This window comes from Pseudopodoces humilis, chromosome 28 (genome assembly GCF_049639895.1).
Source record: "Pseudopodoces humilis isolate 2021_Gansu_Grassland_sample_001 chromosome 28, ASM4963989v1, whole genome shotgun sequence".
Classification (NCBI taxonomy): Eukaryota; Metazoa; Chordata; class Aves; order Passeriformes; family Paridae; genus Pseudopodoces; species Pseudopodoces humilis.
In genome coordinates, this window is record NC_142227.1 from 2,481,765 (window position 1) to 2,501,585 (window position 19,821).

General features: G+C 53.2%; 1 protein-coding gene across 1 annotated transcript in view; it reads right to left on the minus strand.

The window, feature by feature from the left end:
* Positions 1-379: 379 nt before the first annotated feature.
* Positions 380-19,821, minus strand: part of STK11 (serine/threonine kinase 11) — a 31,673-nt gene continuing 12,231 nt past the window's right edge. Inside the window, exons 8-11 of the mRNA XM_014259997.2 lie at positions 13,223-13,280; positions 5,947-6,140; positions 2,099-2,318; positions 380-960 (exon numbers count right to left, since the gene is read on the minus strand). Coding sequence (XP_014115472.1) covers positions 2,110-2,318; positions 5,947-6,140; positions 13,223-13,280 — 461 coding nt within the window. The 3' untranslated portion in view covers positions 380-960; positions 2,099-2,109. The remainder of the gene's footprint in view (positions 961-2,098; positions 2,319-5,946; positions 6,141-13,222; positions 13,281-19,821) is intronic.

Here is a 19,821-nt window from a genome sequence, read left to right on the forward strand (position 1 = left end):
TGGGAGGGTTGGGGCAGGGGGGCTCCAGGCCTGGCATTGCCCCACAAGTGTAGGGTTTGCCTGCGGGGGCTGTGCCTTTCCAAAAGGAAAAGGAGGAGGAGGGGCTGGTCGTGCCCACCTGCTGCAGGAGGAAGGACATGAAACCCACCTGCTGTTTTCACTTTATTTTTCTTTAAAAAAAGAAAAAAAAAAAAAGGAGGGAAAAAATAAAAAAAAAAGAAAAAAAAAAAAAAGCAGAAAAAAAGCCAAGTGGCTGCCAGCGCCCCAATCCCTTTGGATTCCTCCCAAACTCTGAGCCCTTCCTGGGCCCTGTTCCCTTCTGAGCCCCTCTGAGCCCCCGTGCAGCATGCAGGTGTAATAGAGTTCTGCTTTATCTTAATACCTGTTTGTTTGGTTTTTTTTCCTCATCTGGTTTATTTTAACACATCACGATGTGTAGGAATCTCTAAATATACCGCAAATATAAACAAAACAAAACAAAACAAAACAAAAAAAAAAGAAAAAAAAAAAGAAAAAAAAAGAGGAAAATATATAATATATAACAGTAGTCTAAAACATAAAGTGCACGGCAATGGCTTTGCACGACTCTACATGGCCGGGGGGGGCCCGGCAGGGGGAAGGGGGAGGGTCCCACCCCCCCAACCCCTCATCCCACCCCTCATCCCACCCTTCCCATCGCAAAATTAAAAACAGAATCAGTGTCTTGATTGGCAAAGAGTGATTGGGGGGAGGGGGGCAGCGTCCTGGCAGCCGCAGAGTTCAACTTCCAGGTGTCTGGTGGGGAAGGTCCAGCCACCGCAGCTTCGTGTCCTGGCGCTGGCCGGAGCAGGGGGTGCAGGGAGGGAAGGGGGGGCTCCTTGGTTGGCTTCCTCTGGTTTCCTTTTGGATTGCAAGCACAGTCCAGTCCCAGGAGAGAGGCAGAGCTGGGGTGAGGAGGGGGACGCAGGCTGGCCTGGGACGCTGCGGGGAGAACAGAGAGAAGGGGGTTAGGGAGGGCACAGGGTGCCCTATTTGGGGTGCTGGCTCTGCTCCTGCACCCTGCCCCGGGGCTCCCTCTGGCACCCTGGGATGGGAGCGAGGGGCTCAGGATGCCTCTGTTGTCCTTGGAACGTTTGGGGGCTCCTACACCACATGGTCCCTCAGCCAGGTGAGCCCAGAGGAGAAAACAGTGCCAAGGAAAGTCATGTATGCCAAGAAGGGGAGCATTCCCTTCCTTCCAAAGGCTAAATGGGGGAGTGACCCAGCCAGGCTTGGGCAGCCCTCACGGAGCTTCCCCTTCCAGCAGCAGCTGAGCAGGAAGGGGCAGGAGCAGCAGCAGGGCCAGGGGAGCCCCATCCCAGGCTCCGGCTGCACTGACTCCCCGCAGGTGACTCACTGCCCCCATGAATTAAAGATGGAGCTGCCACGGGCCTCTGACAGCTGCAGGGGGAGGATCCGGCTTTTATTTCGGGCTTTTTTCACACCACAAAGCTGGTCGTGATCCAGGAGATAACAGAGCTCAGCCCCAGCAGCGCTGTGACGAGCATGAGGCCGGGGGCGGATGAGGCTGAACATGAGTCACTGCTGGCTCCGTTATGAATGAGGGGTGGGAAGGAGGGGACAGGGCTTGGAGCTGGGGAGGAAGGAGCAGGAAGGAGGGGGGGGAAGCAGGGAGTGGGTTCAGCTTGTCCTGGAAGTGGCTTGGCCATGGGTGACAGGGCTATCTCCTGGGCCAGGGGCAGGTCCCATGGGGGCCTCTCTGGGGACACCCTGGAGCTCGGCAAATCCTGGTGCTCCCCAAATCCAATTTTGAGGCTGGGAGCAGGGCAGAGGGATGCTGGTGCCAGGGAATGGAGAGAGGGATCACTACAGCACGTCTCAGACGACAGGGCAGAATAGAGCAGAGCCAGGTGGGCACAAGCAGGACATGGGGGGGGGTCTCCCCTGGGCTTTGCATCCCCCAGGGCATCCAGGCCTTGGGTACCAGGGACTCTGCAGAGGGATGCTCAGGACCCAGACTACAAAACACCCCTCAACTCCCTCCCCCTGCCCATGGCTGGGGCAGGCTCGGATGTGTCCCCGCTCCCTCGGGCAGCCCCTGGCAGTGCCCCAGCAGTACCTGGGCAGAGCTCACTGCTGCTTGCAGGTGGACAGCTTGCGGATCTTGCTGCTGGCGGAGCAGGCCTTGCGGGAGGGGTTGGAGGAGGCGCTGGCCCGGCGCTCGCCCTTGGCCCTGGTGCTCAGCTGCCCCGGCTCCGTCCCGTTCATGCACACGGCCTTGGGCAGCCCCTTGCCGCGGCTCTGCCCGTTCTGCCCGGCCTCCTCCTCAGGCACCTGTCCTGCAAGGGAACGGCCACAGTGAGGGGGTGGCAGCAGAACCTCAGGGAGCATCCCCTTCCCGGTGTCCGGGATGGATCCTGCTCCTGAGGGAAATCTGAACCTGTTCCTGCGCCTGCGAGGAGCGCAGGGGAGGGATCCACAACCCAGGATGGGCAAGGCTGGGAGCCTGAGATTGCACCTCCCTGCTCCCCTCGAGGACTGGTTTGGTCCCCAGCACACAGACACAGTGTCCCCTCCTCCCCAGACTGTGTGCCCTGCCCCAGACCTCAGGCAGCAGCCTGGATCCTCTGGGGAGCAGAGGGGCAGCGGTGGACGAGGTCATTCCCCTTCCTCCTGCCTTCTCTGCAGGTGCCAGCCCCAGGTACCAACTTTGGGGTACCCAGGGGCTGTGTGTGTTTGCAGAACGGGGCAGTGCAGTCTCTGCCGGCAGGGCTTCAGGTGTGTCACTGTCCCCTGAGGGAACACCCTGATGGGTGTCATCAGCCCCTCTCCCTCCTCAGCTCCCTGTGACTCAGCAGAGCAGGTGAAGAGCCACTTCCAGAGGCATCTCCTGCTGCCACAGCCGGGCCTTGGGTCACATCCCCTCAGTCGGGGAGTGACAGGGGGACGTGGCTGCATCCCGGGATGCTCCCACCGGGACGCGGCGCAGCCCCCAGCCCAACACAAGGCTGAGGAGAGGCTTCCTCAGGCCCCTGGCTCCCCCCCACCGGATCCAGCCGAGGCAATTTCCTTCCAGCAGGAACGTCACGCTCCAGGGCCCTTCAGTTATGACTCAGAGGTTTGAGTGGAAGCAAAGGCTGTAAGACGATTATGTATAATTTTCTTTAAAGGATGCTCAATCCTTTCTCCGCCAAGGCCGGGCGGGACGTCAGCTCCGCTTGCGCCAGCATCACCCCACTGCTGGGAGCTGGGGGGGACACACAGGGGTGGTGGGAGAGCTGCTTCTCCTCTGGGGGAGCACAGTGGGGGTCTCTCCTCAGACCCCTGTGCCTTGCCACATCATCCCTGGCCACTGCCAGAGATGGGGAGGGAGGGGTGGGTGCATCCTGGGTTACACGTGCAATCCATCCCCTCCTGGATCTCCCCCTGTATCCATCCCACTGGCTCCAGCGTTGCCACAGCTCCCACTCACTGGCTTGTGGCTGCTTAGCCGAGCACTCCTGCCACGGGAACAGACAGGAACTGACTGGCCAGAGACAGCTCCTGGTTCTGGGCACCCACCCCAGAACTGTGGTGGCACTGCAGAGCAGCACAGCTCCTGGCCCAGCTCACCACAAGGGCTGTAGTGATGGGGGTGCTCTGGCCCCCCCAGGGCATGTGCCAGTGCCTCTGGCACTCTGGAAGTCACTGGCACAGCAGGAGGCTCAGGAGCACAAAACTCAGGGCCCTGCTATGGATTCCTCCAGTGCCTGACCCCTCTGGAGGGGGGATGGCTGCAAAGGGCTCAGGGGTCCAAGTTCTAGAAGAACACACTGGCCTCAGAGCCCCCAGGCATGGGGCTCCCTCGGGGGCTCCCTTGGGTCAGCCTGGCTGCAGCCCCCCAGAGCTCCGGGTTTTTCCTCCCATCCCTCCATCCCACCGGCACGACTGCAGAGCCTCAAGCAACCCCATTCAGAGCAAAGCTGAGCACTTCTCCTTCCCCTCCCTCGGCTGAACTCGGGCCAAGTCAATTAACATTTCTGACTGGGGAGGGAAAAAAGAATCTATCCAAACAGCTCATTTGTCTTTTGTGTGACTCTTCTCTCCTCCCCTCCTTCCTTGCTTCAAAAGCACAGTCCCGGGAGTCTATTATGGATACCAAGGAGGGAGGTGAATCGTGAGCTAATTTTACCTCCTTCACCAATGACAGTTGCTGACGTTCAAATTAATGAAAATAAAAATTCAGCACGGGCTGAAGTCTTGGCAACTGCTGCCCCCGCGGAACCGCTGACCCAGCGCTGTGTCTGCCCGAGCAGCTCCTGCCCACCTCACCCTCACCACGAGCAGGGCTAAAAATAAAATAAATAAAGGGAGGGCTGAGAGAGGAACCAGGAACGTGGCTGCTCATCCCTGCTCATCTCTGCCACCCCTCACATTCTTAATGGCTCTGCATCCAGCTCATTCAGGCACCAAAAAAGGTTTTGAAATAACACCACAAAGAGCTTTTGAATCGCTGTTTGTCAGACTGAGCACACAGGCACCATGAGCAGCCAGGAATGCACCTTCCTGAGCACCAGGCTTGGCTCAGAAGCTCCAGTCCTGGCTGTATTTTCCAGCCTCAGACTGAAAAATGCAGGAGCAGGTGCTGCAGGATGGGGCTGCAGCAGTGGAGGGGTTAATGTAGGACAGGAAAGAGCAGAGCTCAGCCTCTAGACCCAAGACAACACAAAAGCAGCAGGACCAGCACATCCCTTCACTGCATGAAGAGTGGGGAGAGGATTCTGCCTCCAGGCCACAGCCTTCCTCTCCTCCATCCCTTCCCTGCACTTCCCTGGATGGGATGTTTAACACCGATTGAACCAGGGGCTTGGAACATTTACATCTCCCCACAGAGCTGCATGAATCTTTAAATAACCCTTTAAAAATGAAAGCACTTCCTCAAAGCCCCTTCTTCCTCTGAAGAACACAGAATTTAATGAGGTTTCCTCTTTCCCCCCTCCCCTCAAACCCAACACCCACCCCTACCCATGAGTCACTCACACTCCTGCTCTGGCTGCCCAGCAGAGCCACAGCTGAGCTGATCTCCCATGTACAAGGGGGCTTTTAATTTATATTTTAATATGGGATCACTGCTAGAAATGCAGCACTGGGCAGGTTCAAAGGGATGCTGCAGGAAGACTTTGGTGGAAAAATTCATATTTATTCCCTCTGCAGCTGCCCCCATCTCTGCAATGCCCCACAAACCCACCGAGGGTCTGTGCTGGGACCCTCCTCACCCTGCTCCTCCCACGAGCGTGTTCCCAGTGTTGAAGGGATTCCTGCCCACCACAAACACTGCACATCCCACCTCAGCAGCCCCTCTCATCCTTTAGGTCTCTAATCCCTCTGAAACAGCACAAATTACATAGAGAACATGGGAGATCTTTCAGTAATCTGCCTGTCATCTGCCATGACAGCTCTGATTTGGGTTTAAACGCCACTGTTTGTGTGAGGAGGGTGAAATTCCTGGTGTCACTGCTTCCAGTGTGATTCTTAACCTCAGACACCTGCCTGCATGGGGCTCACCCTGCTTGGCTGGGATGGACATGGAGCTGAGGAAGGCAAGGGCCAGGCTGGGACCAGTCTCCCAACATGCAGGGAATCCCCCAGGTGCGCCACGTACCCTGGAGACAGAGTCATTTCAGAGCTCTGCTCACAAATAATTCATTCTAGCAAAACTGGTCCAAAGAATTAACTGTGCTGAACAGCAGAGTCCAGCAGCAGCTGTTCCTGGGAGAAGGGAAGAAGCTGGCACAGGGGTAACACCAGGAAGGGCATCCTGGTTGATCAAATCAAGGACTGAGGAATCTGGAGCACCACGGCTCATTCACACCATTCCACAACCGAGAATCTCCTCCTCTGCTGAAAGGATTATTCGGATCTCGAGGCCTTTCCTAAAAAAAAAAGCTTTAAACACAAAAAAATCCCCCACCACCACTTCTCCCCTACCTGGTACTGTGAAGTCCTGAGTGTAGATGATATCATCTTCAATGTCATACAAGTCATCATCCTCTTCCTCATTGTAGCCATGCAGATCTTCCAGGTAAGGCACCGCCGTCATGCTCCTCCACCTGTCCTTCGTCTCGGGGCTGGGAGGGATGGGCACCAGCGCCTCTGCCTGAGCGTGTTTCTTCCTAAACCAGCTGCAGAGAGCCCGAGGGCAGAGCTGGGTCAGTGCACAAGGCATGCAGCAGGCCTCCAATGAGGATGGCCCCAGCCCACCCCAATATTCCGAGCTGAGAGCTCCACCCACGGCAGGTCAGGAGGAACTAAAAGGTCTGGCCAGGTGTCAGGATTGGAGTGTGCTGAAGGACACACTGGGAACAGGAAAGGAACAGAGGGACAGGCACAGAGGGCAGCTCAGGACCATTCTCTCCATCACCAACTCCAGCCCAAACTACCTTCAAGTCAAAACACATCAGCAGAGCTGCCAGAGCTCCTGAGTTTTATTATCCAAGCAAACAGGACAGAAGCAACTTCCCCTATCCTGAAGCTGAGGTTGATCCAGCCCAACAGACACAAGTTTGCAGGATCCCAGCCTGAGGAGAGGGGCAATTACTGCAGCAGTTTCCTCTAAAAGCCAGTTTGCACCAAGACCACAGCAGAAACGCTTCTACTTTATCTTTTTATCCCCCCCTGTCTCAAGGGACTCCTATCACCACCAAACCCTGTGCTGCCATCTGGCCAGGAAAGGATATCGGCTCCAAAAGCTGTTCTTAATCAGATCAGGAATCCAGCAAGCTGCTTCCCAGCAGCATCCCAGAGCCAGATGGGATAAACCTCTTAGGTTTTCATTGTACTCCCATAGCAGAGCTCTGACTCCAGACTGTCTGGGACATCTCCCAGTGCTGCATGTGGGCACCCAAAGTTTCCTGGAAGTGCTGCTTGAGCCTCCACACTCCCAGTGACCCACTAAATAGGGGTGGGAACAGAGGTTTCTCCAAACCCAGGTACCTCTAACACACCTTTCCAGCCCACACAAGCCTGATGGGACACAAGTGCCTCCACCCTGCAGTTGGCACCCAGTAACTCCTGGCCTCCAACCACGGAGGAGGGCCTGAGCCAGCCCAAGAACTCTCACCAACCTGAGCCATCTGGTTTTTATCACCTCAGTTCCAAATTCCTTTCAGGAAGGAAGGCTGAAGGCACCTCCTGCGCAGAGCTGTAATTATCATTTTGTTCTAGTCTTACACTGCTTTGACAGTCGGCCTAAAAAAAAGTGGGATTCTAACAAAACTATCAGGAAAAGCGAGGAGTGAGGAGATAAACAAATGGAAATGCAGCTACTGGGACGAATCAGGCAGGATTCAAGGGAGGGGTGAACTCTCATCCAGAAAATGCTTCACCATCAGCATCTTTAAACTGTTTTCTCTGCAGCAATGGAGTTTTGGAGCCGGGCAGCCCCTTGTCTGCAGGGAGGAAGGTGTTGTTTGGGGAGAGGGACAGGAATTGCTGCAGATCTCAGCTGGCAGTTGTCACCTCTGCTCCCTGAAGGGGCACTACAGGAGTTAAGCAAAGCCCATCCCAGCTGCTGGACCGGCAGGAAGGGAGCAGGACCAGAGTAACTGGATTCTGGCCCAGGGCTCCCCACAGATCCCAAGGATGGCTTCCTCGGATGGATTCCTTGGTGACGTGCACAGCACACCGCTCTCCTAATGGGATCAATCCATTTCCCTTCCTTGGAGACTCTGCTCATCGAGGAAGCGACTGCCAAGACAGCAAATCCAGCCTGGGCTGATCCAGCCTGGCAGGATCAGCAGAACAGGGGCAGAGGAGCAGCTGGTTTTGCCAGGGGCACTGGGGCTTGAGGGATCCAAACTCCACACCAGAGACCTTGGGAGAAGGGAATATCCAGGACAAATGAGATCAGAGTGACTGCTGTTAAAAGGAGAATTTTAAAGGGAAAAAGCCTGGAAGTCTATGGCAACTGGTGTTTTTATTTTGCTGTATTTCAGCTCTGCCTCACTCTTCCCTCCTGTCCTACTTACCAGGAGAGTAAAAATAGGTTTTTATTAGCAGCAGAAACCTGAATCACTGTACTCCAGTCATTATGCTTCCATCCTCCGGGAGGTGATTTCAAACACTTGCATATGCATATATGGTAATGAGGATAGAGAGTGAGAAGAGAAATCCATTGAAGTTCTAAGAAAAATCAAAGACCTCTTGGAAGGAGCCTCGAGCAATTCTGTACAGAATAGTGGAGTATTTCCTGGCAAGGATTTTCCAGCAGGGACAGATATTCCGCTTTCTGTGCTGGTGCTGGAGGTTGTCACTGAAGATTTGCTCTTCAGCTGAGGACCACTGGCTCTTGGAACACCCTCAGCTGCCTCAGGAAGCCACTGCCTGAGCCAGAAAGCAGCACTGCCTGGTCAATGATGGCCATGAGATAAAGCCCCTCCTCGACCCTGCCCTCACCATGGCCCAAAACATGGGCTTGGTGTGAGTTCTGCTGATGAGTGCCCTGTTCCACCAGTTTTTCCCAGTTTCAGGGATGTTTCCTGAGCCAACTGGACTGGCAGACACACAGTTACCTGGTGCTTGTGGCAGCTGCTTTAGCCCTGAGGGCGAAGAAAACATTTTGGATATCTCAGAAGCGCCCCTTGTGCAGAACATCCCTCTGCAAGAGGCAGATTCCTCTCTGGTCTCTGTTTCAAAGGGCTGGGAGTAGCTTAAAATGCTTCAGAGTGAAGGCAGCCATAGTAAAGGATTATTTCTTCCTATTCCACAAGCTCACTGAGGCGCCTGCAAAGCTCAGAACCCCCGGCCAGCAGCGGCACAAGCGTTAATTGTGATCCTGCCAGGCAGAAGTGGTGCCCAGACGGCTGCTGTCAGCCACAGGGAGATAAGACAGCAAGGGTCAAGGACTGAAGGAAAAAGAGGAATGTGGGTTGCCCAGTGCTTAATGAGCGCAGTGCTCGATTTGCAGCTCCCAAGCTCAGATCTCCCATCACAAGTCCTCCCTCTGCTCTTTTCAAGTCCTGGTATAAGCAAGGTTAAAATAAGAATCCTGTAAGCACAGCTGCAGCTTTCCAACACTCCTAGCTATTCACTTCCCATTTGGGTCACAAACATTGCAGTTGGCTTGGTTTGCACAGGGATGGTTTTCTCTGAGAGCAGATGCCAAGCTGCAGATCCCTGCCCTGCCAGCCAGGGTCAGGACGAGCGATTCTCCACCTCCTGTGATGCCATGTAAGGGCCTCGAGCTCCCTGGAAGGTCACTGTCACCACAAGCAGCAATGAACAAGGTTCCAGTTTAGCTCAGCTCCCTCACAGGCAATCGTGGAAGGCACAAAATGTCCCAGGGAAAGGCAACACACGCCAGCAATGTCCCTGCAATCACTGCTCCAGCTCTTGTTGGATCAAGAGATGTCCAAGCTCTTCAGTCAGGTTCAGAACAAACAGAAGTGTGAAACCAGCAGTTTCTCCCAGCTGGTGGTAGGACCACTAAAAGTGGCAGGGATGGCTCAGACTCCTACAAGGAGTTCTGGAGATTCAGTCCTTTAACACACCACATTACAAAACTGATTTGCAGAATGTGGGTAAGAGAAGGAAAGATCCCTTCCATGTGCTGCCAGAGGGTTGAGAAGATTGAGCCAGGTGCCTCAGGAAGGAAGAGGAATGCTCCTTTGTGTCCTGCTGAGGAGAAATCACTGCCTGGCACTACAGAGAAGGGATGGGGAAAGCCCACGAGTGTACAGGCAACAGCAGAGGCTCAGAGAAGCACCCCCACCTCCCTCAAAGGCAGCCCAGGAGCACAGCCAGCCCCTGAAAAGGAGACCTGAGCAGCACCACACAGATTTCCAAGGGGTTTGGTACCCAGGTTTGAACAGCACAGCATGCCAGAGCCACACTCCAAACCCCACAGGTGCTGGGGAAGGCAGCACAGCAGCTCCAGGAGGGCAGGAGGAGACCCCAGCCCTGCAGGTTAATTTGCACCTCCACTAATAAAAGGTGGAAGTGCCTCCCCTCTCGTGCTATGAACTCCTGCAATCGGATCTGCGCCTGAACAAATTAAGTGTGACACTTGTGGAGAGGGAAGGGAAGATGGTTGCCTTGGAAACAAGGGACAGAGGTAGAATTCTGCATCCACTTCATCACTTTAAGTGCTGCAGCAGGTCAGTGAATTAGTAACAAAACGCAATGTATGAGCAGGAAGCCCTCCAGCAAAAGCACAGGGCGGAGGGGAGGTGGTGGATAATCCATAGGGAGGAGGTTGCAGCTCCCTGGCTCTTTGCAGCTTTTCTTCCCTGCCCTACAACCCCCATCCCAGGAGCACCAAATATTCACAGAACTGAGCTACCAGCACTGGTTTTTCACTGAACATCATCCCACTCGGATCCTTCAAGGGAAAGCAGGTTTTCAGGCTCTTCCACTGCTATTCAGGGGTTGACTTCTAGCAGTTCCTAAGCTCTGAGATGACAGGCTGGGAGAAGTTTAACTCATTTCAATTTCCAGCTCCAGGTCTGCTCTGCACAGACTGGGTTGAACAGAGCAGCATTTTGCTTTGTCCCACTCCAGTAAAAGTGCAGAGACAGGAGTTTGATGCAGTTCAGCTGCAGGAGTGAGGAGGGAGGAAGGCAGCTGGCAGGGATGAAACTCAGCAGACTCTTCCTCCAGCATTCCTTGGCTGCTGCAGGCCAAAAGCATTTGGAATAGCTGACAGGAAAAATGGGAGGAATGGCTGGATTACCATTGCTGGGCTGCCTGGATGCCTTCCCTGCCGCCCTGCAGCTCTGGAATAGCACTCTGTGCTCCCTTGATGATGTCTCTGTGCCCCTGAACCACTGATTTTATCCCTGATCCCACTGCAAGGGCCGTCAAGCTTCATGGAAGGTGAAGTGGGGAAGGATGGATCCTGAACTCTGTGGCTGCAGGACACTCGCCCTGTGACGCTTCCCTTGGGATCACCCTTCCCACAGGGCAGGGGAACACTGTCCCCACCATCCTGACACGAGCCTGGTCCAGCAGCCTGAGTGCAAAACTGCTGCCTGGGGGCTGCTCCTGCTGATTTCAGAGCACTTTGATGATCCTGACTGTCCATATGAGTGAGTCCCTGGGAACAGCAGCTCAAAGACATAAAAGGAGACTTCCAGCAGCATGGAAAGGCACGGGGTGATTCTGGTTTGAGACAGGATCCATCCCAGCAGGGCAGCATGGGGAAGTTGCTTGATGTTTCTCTGATTTAGTTCCTGTCTTTAGCACATGCTTTTGGGAGGAGGAGTAGAGAGAAACCCACAATCATTAATGATTTACTCCCCCCCAACACATGAAATTTAAGGGTTCTAGAAATCAAACCTCTTCTTACTAAAGTGCTTTCCCAAACCCCTCTGCCAATACCCGAATGGCTGCCTGCTGTCCTGACGGCTGTGTTCCATTTACACAGAAAAAAACAGGGTCAGGTTAAGCATCAGGGCTAAGCTTCTATTTAAAGAAAAGGCAGGAGAACCAAGCTCTGGATTCTTTAGCACAAAAAGAAGCTGGACAGACACATCCAAGGCCCAGGCCGCAAGCTCTGCTGTGCTTGATGTAATTACTAGATGCCACAGCAGGAGGAAGGAGGCAATTACTAATAGGGGAGAAAAGCCTGTTAAGAAGCACTGGCTAAGCTCACACAAAACTAATAAGAGCCTAAGCCTTGGAAATGCTCCTGGGTTTGCAGGTAGAGCCTTTCCTCAGCCCCTCTCGGTGTTGTGGGATGAAAAGCCTTGGCACAGCAGCCGAGGAGCTCAGTGGCTGCCCCGTGCCAGAGGCGTGCTCCAGTTTCTCTGGATTTCTAACTACAGGCAGCGTCTCTGGAGACCCCTCTGTGCTTCCAGCTGGGCAACGCTGACACAAAAAATCACTGCCACGTGGGAAGAGGGTAAAATGGAGTATCTGGGGTTGGGGAACCAGCTCCATCACCCAGCAGTGACCCATGAGGGCCCAGGGCAGTTCCTGAGCTCAGGGGTGGCCACTGCAGCCACAGGAAGGGAAGTGCTTTTAGTGCTTTTCTTAACACCTACAGATGACTCCATAGACTTAATTCCTGCTTCCTTGCAGTGCTTCCTGACAAAGCATGGCAAGCTGATCCCCTCTGGTCATGGCCACTGGTACTGGGAGGCACGTGCAGGGAAAGGCAGCCTCGAGTGGAAGACGCCTGCACCCGTCAGCACCCAGAGCCCCTGAAACAACCCAGGCACAGGGCTTGGCTACTACAAAAGAGTCATCCTTACAATTAATTGATCGCCTGGGCAGCTCCATCAACCCTGCCCCTCCAGCCCTGCTTGCACTCTGGTCCCTCCAATCCCTGTTGGAGCTGGTCCCATCCGCTCTCTGTGGAACCCCAATGCACTTCAGGCCTCTCAGGTTCTGGCTGTGGCTCCTTGGGCACCTCTTTTGGCTTTTGACCTGCTTTTCTGGCGCTGTTCCTGCAGCATGGACTGGGCTCAGCACCACCCTGGATCACATCCTTGCTTTTACAGCTCCCAAAAGGATCTGGGCAGGCTCACAGGACGAGCAGCTGCAGTCCAGAGGCAGCTCTGCCTGTCCTCAGAAGCACTTCCCATTCCAAGAGGAGATAAGCTAATGCAGCCTCCGCAGTGAAGCAGCCTCATGATGCTTTTTGTTCTTGTACTTTTATCCGCCCAGGAAATCTCTGCTCGGAGCCAGCGTGTTCAAACAGATCCTTAAAAAAACCCTCAGTGATAACGGGGCATTTCCCCCCTGACTATGGCACGGAAAATGGGGGAGGATATGGGGGAGGGAGGACTGTGATATTAAAGAGAAAGAAAAAAAAAAAATTTCCTATTGTCCTGGAATGTTTTTCCACATACTGACTCCATACGGAGCAAATACCAGGGGATATTTCTGTCCCCAGACTGGCCAGAACTAACACACGTTGCTGAACAGTCCTACTTCAATAACACAGCCTTCAGGACCTCCTGTTCTGCTCCATTAGTACTTGCTGGCCTCTGGAAAAAATTATCCAGAACCCTTAATTATCCAGAAGCAGGCACGCCACAAACAGACTTCCAACATATTCCTTATTTACTGGTTAGCAATTCCAGTGCTTCACCGGATGCTCTAATAGGAGGAAAAAAGCCAAGTGGAGGTTGCCAGAGCCCCAGCAGAGCTGGAGGAAGGAGATCTAGTGACTTCCATGTGTCTGCTGTCAAAAGGAAACAGAAGGTGAGAGCAGGAGCACAGGTACAGGAGGAGCAGGAAGAGAAGGACTGGTAACACTCACTTGTGCTGCCTTATCTGCTGTATTGAGAACCTCTTGGCTGGGTCGTATTCAAGCATTCCTGAAAAGAAGGAAAAAAGTCCAGGTGTGATCACAGACACTCAGCTGAGTCAAAGGCAGGAAGCACAAAGCTCTGCCCTTCCCTCCCCCTCCCTCCTCAACAGCCATGCTGTGTCCAGTCCTGGCAGCTCCAGGCAGGATTTGCTCCATTGGCCACGGGAAACTCAGCATAAAATCCCAATCCCATTGTTGACCTGTTCCAGTCTGTTCCTCAGCTTCCCACCAGCAAGGCAGATACAGCCCTTCCCTCCCTCTCAGTGCAGGGACTGAGGTTTGTCCAGCCCTCAATCACAGCTCCAAGAAAGTCTCCAAGATTTAGCATTTCAGAGCTAATTCCATTAAACCTCCTCCATGGAAGAGCCAAAGCCTCAGGCATAGTGTGGGACCACTTGCTCAGTGCCCCAGATCCTCTGGTCTAGTGGAATTCTAGAATTCTATTCTGAGGTGCAGCCAGGGAGAACAAAAAAAAAAAATCATCCTGCTGCCCATCCCTGTGCCCTGGCCAGGACTTGGATTTCTGGGATCATCTGCTGAGGTAGCTGGGGTGGGCGGCAAGCAGAGTGGGGAGAGGAAAAGCAGCTCATCCCTATTCTCTTTGGGAAAGAGGGAGGAGGATTCCTTAAACAGCCTCCTGGGATGCCCACTCTGCTCCACTGCCTTTCAGAAGCTTCACAACTCAACAGAAGGGAAGGAGCAAATTTTGCCATATTCTTCAGAAATGAGCCAATGGAACCCTGAGAGTTACATCCAGCAGCATCCAAAAGATTCTCCAACGAAGGTTCCAGGAATTTATTCACCTAATGAACATTAACAAAGCCTGGCTGAACACTACAAGGAATTTTGCTTTTACTGGATGATCCCCTGTTGCTCCTGCACTGTCAAGTCTTGCACAGGTTGCACGAAGAATGAGGGTTTGGAGATGGGTTGGAAAAGGAGGAACCCATCTCCAGCAACCAGAAAATTCTGGAAAGCAGCACTCACTGTCAAACAGGAATTGAGACAATCAGGACAGGAGCAAACAGTGCAGAGTGCTGGGGAGAGCCAGGACAAGGTCACACTGAGAACATATCTGAGTGGACACTTGAGAAGTGAGGGATGGAAAGACACATCCTAGTACAAGCAGGAAGCTGCAAGGGCCTTGCAGGTGAGATCCTACAATTCAAAGGTCATCAAAGAGATAAATCACCACAGCACATATGATACCAAAAGCTGCTCCAGAACATCTGCCCTGTCAGTCTGTTCATATCACATCAGATCAGGACATGGGCAAAGAGGGGGGACAGGACAGTACAGTGGGGAAAAACTTAAAGTTATTTTGCCGCCAGAACCCAAAATACACTTTGCCCTGGCAATTTGGGAAGGTTTATCCATGCTGGTGACAGCATTAAGAGCTTTAAGGCGGATGGGATCACTACTGACCCACATGACATCACAAGAAGTAGGTTAAAGCAATCCAGGAAGAGCTCTCCAGGTCACAGGTCAGGTTCCTGGCTCAGGCACTGGAGTCCTCAGAGCCCAATTCCTCAGAGTTTTAGATTGTTTGGACTTGGTTTTGAAGGTCTTTGAGGATGGAAACTCTACAAACCCCCCCACCACCACTGCAACATATTCCAGAGCTCAACCATAGCAGCAAAGGAGTTTTCTCACGTTCAGATGGAATTTCTCCTCACCTTACAAAAAAAGAAATAAGTTCAGAGGAAAAAAAAAAAATCCCACACCTAATTAAAGAACCTATTAATAAGATGATCAGACAGTTTCACAGCTGAGCTGCCCAAATGAGTTGACTTTTTTTTTTTTTCTTTTTAAGAAATAGGGCTGCAAAGAGTTCTCACATGAAATTCAGGGGACAAGAGCAAGTACTGGGTTCTCTTATTAGTGTAGTCAGAAACAAGGAAGTCAGGACACCACCCACTCCCCCCATTGATTTATTTAAAAACCACACTTGAAGGTGTTTTTGAAATTTAAGGCATTTACCAGATGAAACCAGTACAAGCAGGAGGAGAAGTTTAAGGTAAATGATTAAAAGAGGCCCAAGAACAGTAGTCACAAACAACCATGGCACAGGGAGCTGTTGCTCTCAAGCCATTAAAAAGGCAGAATGAGCATAATGGAGGGAAAGGAATTTTTCCTTCAATGAAAAATGACCGCATTTGGGGCAACATTTGAAAGAAAACGGAAAGTGCCCTTGCTGAAAATGTACATTCATGCATTCAGCTCTGAGTCACTCGTGGCAGCTCTGTGGCTCAAGTCCTGCACTGAAGAGAGGCTTCAGCAAGACAAAACATCATGTTCTATTCACCAGGCAAGTCATCCCGGAGCGTCTGCCCGCAGCAGCCGCCGCTTGCGGCCATTTAGGGTAAAGACTTCCCTGGAGTTTATCTGCGAGCAGGGATGGGAGAGGCTGTGCCAGGGAACGCTTCAGGAGGCCCAACTCCAATCTCTGCTCCCCGGTATTCCCAGAGGATTTGCTGTGCCCTTACAGGGGTGTCACAGAATCACTGAGCTCAACCTGTGGCTGATCCCCGACTTGTCACGCAGAGCAGAGCACTGAGCGTCATGTCCAGGTGTTCCTTGGAGACCTCCAGGGATGGGGGCTCCAAACCTCACTGGGCAGCCCTTTCCAATGACTGACAAATCTTTCCATGAGGAAATTATTCCTAAAATATGAAGTCCTCTCATTGAGAATTATCAGGTATTAAATTGATAAGAACAGACTCCACACAGTCGTGGCCAGACAGGGGTATCGTGTCCTCTGCAGCACATCAACTACTTCAAAACCCTTTCAAATCACATCAAGTGACAACCCAGAAACTGGAGATCATGGATCTGCCCTGAGCCCACACACTCAGTGATCCTGGACTGGCACAGCTCCAGGGCAGAATTCCTGGAGTTCAGAACACAGGACAGTCTCAGGTGTGGGCCTGGAGAAGCAGGAAGAAATCCAACAGCAAGGTTAATGAACTCAACCTGGATTCCACTTCAGTCTCCAACTTGGATCAACATTTAACAACCACTGTAAAAGCAGTGTGAGGCCAGTCTGTAAATGAGGCAGGACCTTCTCCCTCTGCCTGCACTCAGCTGGCTGTTCTGGCCACAAACTCCCTCTGCAGGCAAATCTCAAGCCTGTGATCCAGGACAGGCCTCTGGATGTGGCAGTCCTTGGGGACTCCCACCACAGCAGAATTAAAGCATCCCCCTGTCACCAGGACACAGCCTCTCACTGTCCCAGCAAGGAAAGGTCATGGAAGTGAGAAAACAAACTGCTGAGAATCCAACCACCATGTCCCAGGTCACAGGGCTTGGAAATCAATCCAGATGCTGATTAATGCAGAGCTGCAGCCTCAGAGCTTCCTCCTCCAGTAAAAGTCTATTAGAGCAGGAGGAGGAAAGCTGACTTTGTGCATTTTTCTGGTCCAGAAGCAAAGTGCACAAGAGTTGATAAGACATGGGCAAATGCTGCCAGAAGAACCTTAAGGTTATTTATAAACTCTTCCACTCTGACACATCTCTCCTGACTGCACACACAAAACAGCACCAGCCCTTCTTTCCATCCCTGAAGAGTATAAATAAAGCTTCATCCCTGATTAGGGAGACAAAACGAGGAGCAGCATCCCAACTAATCTGGAGGATATACTGTCATGCGAGTCTCTTTACAAGCCAAATACCACTGAAGCTTTAAGTCCTCTAAACTCTGCTGTTCTGGAGAAGGGGAACAAAGATAAGAACAAGCTCAAGGGGAAGAAAAAGTAAAGGCGCACTACAAAAGTAGTCAACAGAAGAACAAGAAATCCTTACAAAGTGTGTTTGTGTTTGCTTCACAGCTCGGCTGTGGGGCCTGTGGTCAGCACAGCCTTGGCAGACAGAGGAAATGAGCACTTTGCTGCACTGAATTCTGTCTCACTCAAATCCAGACCAGGCACTCAGAGCCCTGTGAGGGCTTTTAGAGCCTTTCAAAGCAACACAAAGATGAGACAAAACCGCCAGAGCGACAGAGCTGAGCTGGGGGTGTCTGTGCTGCTCACACAAACACAGCCATTGACAGTATCCACAGGCCATGGATTCAGCTCCAACCTGCTGCAGGAGGAGTGGGCATCGACCAGGAAATGCAGATGTTTGGGAGGAACAGCAGGAACTAAATAAAGGATCCAGGTTTGTCACCATAGCTACGTGGTGCCACCACTGCACGGCTCAGCCCTGGGCCTCAGCAGACGCTGGGGAGCTGCTCAGGCCTCCAGAGCAGGCAGAGCTGGGGCAATCCCACCCCAAAATTTATCAGCCTCGAGGCCACCTGGCATGCTGACTACTGGAAAATGTGTCTTACACCAAGCAAGTGGAATATCAGAAGGTTTTGCCAGCTTTTTCAATGTAGCAGCTTGTACACAGCAAAATGAGGGGTGGGAGACTGATCTCAGGTGGGAGAGAGGACAGGAAAAGGGATCCTTAGGAGTTCCCACTTTCCTGAAGGAAAGGGGTGTAGCCACCTCCTCCCAGACAAGCTCCTCTCCTCACCAAACCCACTCAACTCCCACCTCTGTGGTGCACAAGCACAGAAGGGATGCAGACAGACAAACTGACAGCAGTGAGGATGCAAGAAGAGACTCAGGCTGTAAGAGATGGACAAAGGGCACCAGACTCAAGGCTCCTCCATGCAAAATCAGGCAGAGGGAAGAGTAGGTAATTCTGGCTCCAGATCTCACGCAGGGGTGGGAAGAGAACTAGGAGGGGATTTATTGTGCTAATGAAGCACAAGATTTTAAGCTGTCAATATCCTCAGCACAGGAAAAGAGAAAACTGCCACGCTCCTTTTCCCTGGGGGAAGCACTAAGTGCAGCTGAGAGGCTGATCACAAACCTCCAAGAAGCTCTGCTGGATGCTTTAGGAGAGCTGCTGCTGGACCAACAGGACTGCAGGATTTGCTCCATTTGGGCGATTCCCAGCTCATTAAAAGGCCACATTTGGAGTCAGCAGTCAGAAGCCAAATGCCACACGGAGTTCAGGCCACTGTTCCCCGGGGCTGGCAGGTACAATGTGAAGCACATCAGGCCATGAGCTCGTCGTGTCGGGCTCAGTGGAGCAGCCGGATCCCGGCTGTGCCGAGTGCCATTGGAAGCGCTGCCTTATGTAACGCCTTCGGAAAGCTGCTAAAGCTGGCTAATGCTTTTGGAAACACATGGAAATAACTGATTTCATCATTGGCATGGGGCCAGGGAAGTTAAAATAGCCTCTGAGGGGGGCTGCGGGGGTCTGGCAGCTCCTTGGTGCCGAGGGGCCGGGGGAGCCCCGGCGGCGGCAGCGGAAGAACTCGGACTGACAGCACCACCTGCCGCCGGCACGGCCGGCACGGAGCCAGGAGCTGGGGCCCTGAACTGAGCCTGGAGCTGTGTCCCTGCACAGAGCCAGGAGCTGTGTCCCTGCACAGAGCCAGGAGCTGTGTCCCTGCACAGAACCCAGAGCTGTGTCCCTGCACAGAACCCGGAGCTGTGTCCCTGCACAGAGCCAGGAGCTGTGTCCCTGCACAGAGCCCGGAGCTGTGTCCCTGCACAGAGCCCGGAGCTGTGTCCCTGCACAGAGCCCGGAGCTGTGTCCCTGCACAGAGCCCGGAGCTGTGTCCCTGCACAGAGCCCGGAGCTGTGTCCCTGCACAGAGCCCGGAGCTGTGTCCCTGCACAGAGCCCGGAGCTGTGTCCCTGCACCGAGGCTGTGTCCCTGAACCAAGCCCAGAGCCCTGTCCCCGCACCGAGGCTGTGTCCCTGCACAGAGCCCAGAGCTGTGTCCCTGCACCAAGCCCGGAGCCCTGTCCCTGCACCAAGGATGTGTCCCTGCCCTGAGCCAGGAGCTGTGTCCCTGAACCAAGCCCAAAGCTGTGTCCCTGCACCAAGCTCAGAGCCCTGTCCCTGCACCAGGAGTGTGGGGCCTGCAGAGCTGACACGCTGCCAGCAGGGAGGAACTCAGTGCCCCCAGCTCCTCACCAACCCCACAGAGCAAAAGAACCAGGAAAACCAATGTGAAACAAACATCCCACATTTGGGGGCTGATTCCCCACAAAGAGCTGAAGAGAAAGGAAAGGATGAGCCAAGGGCTGAGGAGCATGGCTGCATCTGACTCTTCTGCTGCTGAGGAGGCACTGGGAATGCTGGTCAGGCTCTCCCACAGGCTGGAATCACATCCCAGCTCCTGCCAAAGGGGCTCACCATGCTGCTGGTTGCACACAGCACAACTGCTGTCCTGCCTGACCACTCAGCTTCCACAGGTAGAGACTGCTCTGCACTAAACCTCAAACTGCTGCAATAAATGACGGGAGTAAAATAAACCAAAACACTCCACAACTTTTTCCCCAGAAAGTGCCACTTCTGGTCCTATCCCAGGTCTGCTGTGCAACTGAGCACCTGTCACTGCTCCAATATCATGCAGCTCTGAAACTGGGGGGGGAAAGAGACAAATGGGACTGAGACAAGTAAGTCCAGAGCAGAGGTTGATGAGGAGGGATGGCAGACCCTGAGTACTCAGTGTGTGACATTAGGGAAAGCCTGGACACAGCATCCG